Raw genomic sequence first — 7,500 nt, forward strand, 5'->3', positions numbered from 1 at the left:
AGAGTGATGGCTACTCAACTGACTCAAGCTCGCAGGACAATTATACACCTTTAGTGGTGGTCTATTCATTAAAGGAGATTAGCCATTTCCTTCAGACCACCAAACATCAAAGAAATGTGAAGTTAGATGAGTTTTTTGCAAACAAACAGCAATTTATAAACGATGCAAAATATCTAATGAAAACCTCTGATGGAGAAGGGTTCACAGAGCAAGAAATGTTTCGCTTGAAAAAAATTGTATATAAATTGAGGAAAGGAGAGCCTTCTGATGATGAAGTACAGTAATTTCTTTTATGTTTTCTGGTTTATCTCTTTTTTTGAAATGGCTGAAGTAAGAGTTGCTACCTTAAATCTGAATGGAGCCAGAGATCAAAAGAAAAGAGCCGATTTTTTTGAACTGAGTAGACAGAAAAATATTGATGTTTTCTTAGTACAAGAGACTCATAGTAATACAAAAAATGAAGTGGATTGGGTGAAAGAGTGGGATGGGCTTGTCATACAAAGTCACAATACATCGTTAAGTGGAGGTGTCGCTGTAATCTTTGCAAAGTCTTTCCTTCCATTTTCATATGATGTAGAAGAGGTGGTTGAAGGAAGACTGTTGAAAGTTAAAGCTGTATTTGAAAATGAAGTGTTTGTTTTCATTTGTGTTTATGCTCCTACATTAGCTGTAGAGAGGATGGTTTTTTTGGATAAGCTCAGTGATCTTCTTAATACATGCAATAGTACTGATTTTCTGTTTTTGGGTGGGGATTTTAATTGCACTGCTGATGTTCTAGACCGCAATCATGCAGAACCTCATGCTGCCTCACGCAAACGTTTTGTTGAATTAATTGAAAATTATGAATTAATTGATACTTGGAGAGCTTTTCATAAGAAGCAGAGACAATACAGTTGGACCCATTGTTGTGATAATTATGTATCAATGGCTAGGCTAGATCGCATTTATTGTTTTAAGCATTGTTTTAGTGCATTTCGAACGTCTTTTATTAGCCCTGTTGGTTTTTCAGACCATTGCATGGTCAGTTGTGTCATATTTAAAACCGCTGTCAAACCAAAAAGTGCATATTGGCATTTTAATAAGATGCTACTAGAGGATAAAGTGTTTAAAGATGCTTTTTGTGTTTTTTGGGAAAGTATGAGGTTTGAGAAACCGTTATTTCCCTCATTACAGCAATGGTGGGATGTTGCAAAGGCGCAAATTAGACATTTGTGTCAGAAATACACTTTTAATGTTACTAGAGACTTAGCCAGATCCATGATATTAATAGAGAACGAAATTTTAGACCTACAGGAAGTAGTGGATAACACAGGGAATTTGGAGAGTATGGATATTCTTAAAGAAAAAAAGAAAAAATTGGAGGATATGTTGGGCAGAAAAGCTCAGGGAGCATTGGTCCGCTCAAGAATACAAAATGTTTATGGAATGGATGCTCCATCTAAATATTTTTTTAATTTGGAAAAAAAAAATGGAAGGAAGAAGATAATTCATGCTGTGCGCTCAGAGACTGGAGAACTTTTAAAAAAGCCAGCTGAAATAAGGAAACGTGCCAGATGTTTTTATTCTGATCTTTTTAAAAGCGAGTGGGTCAGGGAGCAGGAGCAGGAGGATGATTTCCTCAATGGACTGCCACAGCTTTCAGAAGTTTCAGCAGAGAAATTGGACGGAGGCCTGTCGCTTAAGGAACTTTACTCTGCGCTGATGTGTATGGAAAATGGACGGGCGCCGGGAATTGATGGACTACCTGTTGAGTTCTTCAAGGGTTTTTGGCCAGTGGTGGGGAAGGATCTCCTGGAAGTCTTAAATGACAGTTTTGAGAAGGGGATGCTACCTCTGAGCTGTCGAAGGGCAGTGTTAACCCTGTTGCCAAAGAAAGGCGACCTGACTGACCTAAAGCAGTGGCGTCCAGTGTCGCTGTTATGCACGGATGTGAAAATCCTGTCAAAAGTATTGGCTACCAGGTTGGCTAAAGAGATTGGACAAATCATAAACATAGACCAAACATACTGTGTTCCTGAGCGGTCCATTTTTGATAATATTGTACTTATAAGAGATGTTATTGAAATATCTAATAGCATGAAAAAGGAATTTGGCTTTGTGTTCATGGATCAGGAAAAGGCGTTTGATCGAGTTGAGCATAATTATTTATGGAGGGTTTTAGAGGTTTTTGGTTTTAATGAAGGGTTTATTCGTAATGTTAAAAATGTTGTACAATAACATTGAAAGTGTATTGAAGAGTGAATGGTAGTTTGTGTTCCCCTTTTAAAGCTTGCAGGGGTGTGAGACAAGGTTGTTCCTTGTCTGGAATGCTCTATTCCATGGCAATAGAGCCTTTTCTACACAAATTAAGGTCTAAAATGTCGGGGTTGTCCTTGCCAAACTGTGATAATGTTTTTTTCCCTCTCTGCCTATGCTGATGATGTGGTGGTGGTGGTAAATAGTCAAAGTGATGTTGACACATTGATTCAAGTATCACACAAATTTGGACGAATATCCTCTGCAAAAGTGAATTGGGGTAAAAGTGAGGCAATTCAGATGGGCAATTGGACAGATGATTTGCCAAAACTCCCAGAGGGGTTGAAATGGAAAAAGGGGGGATTTAAATATCTTGGGGTTTTTCTTGGGGATGAGAATATGGTTAAAAAGAATTGGGATGGAATTCTTGAGAAAGTAAAGGGACGGTTAAAGAAATGGACATGGCTTTTACCACAGATGTCATACAGGGGACGCTGTCTGATTATAAATAACTTGGTAGCATCTTTTTTATGGCATCGTTTGGCTGTCTTGGATCCACCGCCAAACCTATTGGCCAATGTACAAAGCACTTTTAATTGATTTCTTTTGGGACCGACTGCATTGGCTTCCTCAAAGCGTTTTATATCTTCCTAGAGATGAGGGAGGACAAGGAATCGTGCACTTGGCTAGTAGAGGTGCAGCTTTCAGAATGCATTTCATTCAGAGGCTTCTCACAGGGCCAGAGAAAACTGACCTGGAGAGGAGTGGCAAATACAATCCTACGCACTGTGGGAGGATTGGGACAGGATAAATCCTTGTTTTTAATGGACCCTGCTAAAGTGGACACAATGGGATTACCTGGTTTTTACAAAGGACTTTTCAAAGTGTGGATTTTATTTAAGGTACAAAGGAATGAAGAGGAAGATGACGAGGATGTATCTGTACATTGGCTTTTAAATGAGCCTGTGATAAATGGGGCAAGGCTGGACATAACTGGTGGCAGCCCTGCTTTTAAAACACAAGACTTTGTCAGACAGGAGTAATAACTCTGCATGAAATTGTAAAACCTATGTGGACACAAACTAAAAAATGTTGAGGAAATGATGAGTCGGATGGGACTCAGATCAATGCGTGTAATGGGACAGATTTTACAGAGGCTAAGGAATGCCCTCACACCAGAGGAACAAAACCTACTGAAGGCTTATGGAAAGGGTCTGATAGTTCCGGATCACACTGACCCTTTCCCTAAATTACTTTTGTTCCCAGAAGTGGATGATTCTACTGAGTTAGTGAAAATGGACTTCGACGAAGTCAGGCGGTAATGTTATGTACAGAAATTGTGTGAAAGTATTAAATAAGAAGTGGCTAAGCTCCAGAGTCGATACACCCTGGCGAAGTGTGTTAGCCCTAGCAAGTAATGTTAAGCCGGAATGGAGAGCACTGTACAAGCTGCCATTAACAAAAAGGATGGGGGGATTTGCAATGGAGGGTGTTGCAGGGAATAGTGGCAGTGAATTCTTTTATTTCTGTTATAAATCCAGAGGTCACTCAGGACTGTCCTTTTTTGCAAAGAAAGGGAGACCGTATTTCATGCGTTTTTGAAGTGTGTAAGATTATGCCCATTGTTTGATTTTTTTGCACAGCTTTTTTAAGGCTTTTGATGACATTTTTTTAAAACAAATGTTCATTCTTGGTTTTAAATATAGCAAAATGAACAAATCAAAAGGAGAATTGATCAATTTTATTTTAGGTAACGCAAAAATGGCGGTCTACATTAGTAGAAAGAACAAAATAGAACAAGACTCGGACACTGATGTGTTAACTGTTTTATTTAGACTCATTAGAACAAGAGTAATAATGGAGTTTTCATTTTATACTTCCACAGGAAATCTTGATGGATTTGAAAGTGTGTGGTCTTATAAGGGGGCAGTGTGTTCTGTGATCAATGGGGAACTAGTGTTTGCACTTTGCTTTTTATAAGAGTTTATTTGTAGTTTTTTCTTTCTGTTTTCTTTTGTTATGGTGGTTTTGAGATGTTTTAAGATGTAAGGTAAAACAGATGTTTTTTTGTAATAAAGGATTATTAAAATTCAAAATTCTCTTTCTCTCTCTCTCTATCTCTCTCCCTCTCTTTCTCTCTCTCCCTCTCTCTCTCTCTCTCTCTCTCTCTATCTCTCTCCCTCCCTCCCTCTCTCTCTCTCTATCTATATCCCTCCCTCCCTCTCTCTCTCTCTATCTCTCTCCCCTCCCTCCCTCTCTCTCTCCCTCTCTCTCTCTCTCTCTCTCTCTATCTCTCTCCCTTCCTCTCTCTCCCTCTCTCTCTCTCTCTCTCTCTCTCTCTCCCTCTCTCTCCCTCTCTCTCTCTCTATCTCTCTCTCTCTCCCTTCCTCCCTCCCTCTCTCTCTCTCTCTCTCTCTCTCTCTCTCTCTCTCTCTCTCTCTCTCTCTCTCTCCCTCCCTCCCTCTCTCTCTATCTCTCTCTCTATCTCTCTCTCTCTCCCCTCCCTCTCCCTCTCTCTCTCTCTCTCTCTTTCTCTCTCTCTATCTCTCTCCCTCTCTTTCTCTCTCTCCCTCTCTCTCTCTCTCTCTCTCTCTCTATCTCTCTCCCTCCCTCTCCCTCTCTCTCTCTCTCTCTCTCTCTTGTTTCCTCTGCAGCTTATCATCGACACTCCAACCAGTCCCATCACCAGTGGCCTGCCTCTCTTCTTTGTCATCACTGTCACAGCCATCAAACAGGTACCGCCACCGCCGCCGCCACCGCCACCGCACCCACCACTCTAATCTCAGCCGGGCCGGCAACACAATGACACAAGGCTGATGATCAGAGACAAACAAGTCTGTTCAAGCTCTCTCTCTCTCTCCCACTCTTTCTTCCTCTCAATCACTGCTTTGTTTCATCCTACCTCCCCCCCCCCTCCCCCCCCCCCCCACCGCCCCCCACCGCCCCTTTCTTTTGTCATCTCTCCCTCTCTCATCTCTCTCCCTCTCCATCTCTCCCTCTCCATCTCTCCCTCTCCATCTCTCCCTCTCCATCTCTCTCCCTCTCTCTCTCCCTCTCCATCTCTCTCTCTCTCTCCCGCTCTCTCTCTCCCTCTCCATCTCTCCCTCTCCATCTCTCTCTCTCTCTCCCTCTCCCTCTCTCTCCCTCTCCATCTCTCTCTGTCTCTCTCTTTCATTCTGTCAGGGCTATGAGGACTGGCTTCGGCACAAGGCAGACAATTCCATCAACCAGTGTCCAGTGCATGTCATCCAGCATGGCAATGTGGTGCGGAAACAGAGTCGAAACCTCAGGGTAATTATCTTTGTACACTCTCTCTCTCTCTCTCACTCACTCACACACACATTCATACACATTTCATTATTTATTTGATTCCACCAATCACATTTCCAATACAAGGGGTTCAAATATATCCTGAGCTAATAGACACTCTTTGACGCTTAAGGGTACAGAAAAACATTGCCTGCGCCACACAGCAAGGCTCTACTGGTTATACCTGACATGAAACAAAATTGGACCTTTTCTTTGGTATAGGCCTGACAATGGAGGCCGCTACCTGTCAGTTTCTGAAGATGCCCAAGTGCATGATAGCGTGTCTCCCCTTACTCTCTATCTCAGTGGAAGTCTCTTAACCTTCTCCAGGGACCTTCCTCTAAATGACCCTACTTCTGAGGGACGCGTCAGGAAGGGATTAAGGAAATGAAGTACCTGGTTGTAATAACCTAATGAACAATTTTGTGTTTGTTTTATTTTGGTTGAACACGGCATCGATTAATGCTGAGGTTGTGTGTGTGTGTGTGTGTGTGTATGTGTGAGGGAGAGTGAGTGAGGCTGAAGGATTGTGCTGCTTTTAATCTGGTTGGTTTCTGTGATCTGTTATGTAACGTCAGCGCTGAGGATCGGATCACTTTGTGAACACTGAAGTGTGCATATTTTCATTTGTGTTGGAGTAAATATTTTCATTTGTCATAATGAATGTTTCTAGAAGCTTAAATAATGGCCGCCTCTCATCCATTAATCTAAAGTGCTGAGTCCCCCTTTTAAAGCCAGACGTGTGGCAGCTTGTCCTTTTAGATGTGCAATGCAGTGCAATGCTTTGCTTTTAGACTGTGTTAAAGAGAAATAGTTTAGTAATGTCCTCAACATCCTGGTCTAACGTCCCAAAAAGTTCTGAAGACTTATATATAAATTTCAACTTAGAATTCAGAAGTGAAATCGGGAGAGCCCTGGAGAAATACATGGGGTGCCATCTGATTTGTTATGCCGTTTCTTTCACGTTAGCAATTATGCTCAACAACTCCACACATGTAATTATAATTCGCCAACTCCACAAGATAAGAAGAAATGTGACTCTTTCCTGTAGGTGTCCCTTAATGTTTAAGGTGTCCATATTTAACATAGGCCTCAGAAGGTAACTGTTGGGGAGGTAACTGAAAAGGAAAAACTCATACCGCCATGGTAATATGTGAGTGCTCTCTCTCTCGCTCATGCTAACATGTGGTGAACTGTATTGCCTGGTCAGGTGGGAGATCTCGTGAGGGTGAAGGAGGACGAGTCCTTCCCATGCGACCTCATCCTTATGTCCACCAGTCGAGACGATGGGACCTGCTTCGTTACCACTGCCAGTTTGGATGGGGAGTCCAGTCACAAGGTAAACCCCTATCAGTCACCAACGGGGGGGGGGGGGGGGGGGGGGGAGCCCCTGTCCAGTCAAAGAGCAGCTGTTTAGTGCTGATTCAGTGCCATGGTTTCAAGACAGTAGCTAGATGGCTTGTGTTTGGGGTCCCTGGCAAAAGACCATTTTAGAAGGTTTTATTTTGAGGACTCAGTTATGCCTATGTCCTAAGGGTCCTTAGGTATGTTGGAGGGTTTGAACCCAGCTGTGAGTTTATTGGTGAAGGGTTGATCTGTAGCTTGCGTCTAGAGGTTTCATTAGAATGAGTTTGTGAAAAACGACAAGACCACTGTGAGTGAGTGTGTGTGTGTGTGTGTGTGTGTGTGTGTGTCTGTTATCACCATGTTGTTGTGTAGCTTAAGTTAACCTGCAAACATTAAAATGGTCAACGATATCTGTTTACATTGGAGTGTAGTTTTCTTGTGGCGATGGGTTTTAAGGTTTTGAGGTTTTTTGTGGTGTTCTGAGGTTTTAACGTGGTATGTTTTCCTGATCTTTGAGTTTCTTCTTTCGCCCTCACAGACGTACTACGCAGTGCAGGATACCAAGGCCTTCAACACAGAGGAGGAGATCGACTCAATACACGCCACCAT

The 7,500-nt window shown here is 42.3% G+C and overlaps 1 protein-coding gene across 1 annotated transcript in view; it reads left to right on the forward strand.

Moving 5' to 3' along the window:
- atp11a (ATPase phospholipid transporting 11A) overlaps nt 1-7,500 on the forward strand; it is a 96,640-nt gene that overhangs the window by 45,917 nt on the left and 43,223 nt on the right. Inside the window, 4 exon segments of the mRNA XM_080833966.1 lie at nt 4,890-4,970; nt 5,419-5,526; nt 6,755-6,883; nt 7,430-7,500. The exon segment at nt 7,430-7,500 is cut by the window's right edge and continues 33 nt beyond it. Coding sequence (XP_080690092.1) covers nt 4,890-4,970; nt 5,419-5,526; nt 6,755-6,883; nt 7,430-7,500 — 389 coding nt within the window.

The sequence above is a fragment of the Sprattus sprattus genome (genome assembly GCF_963457725.1).
Source record: "Sprattus sprattus genome assembly, chromosome: 3".
Lineage (NCBI taxonomy): Eukaryota > Metazoa > Chordata > Actinopteri > Clupeiformes > Clupeidae > Sprattus > Sprattus sprattus.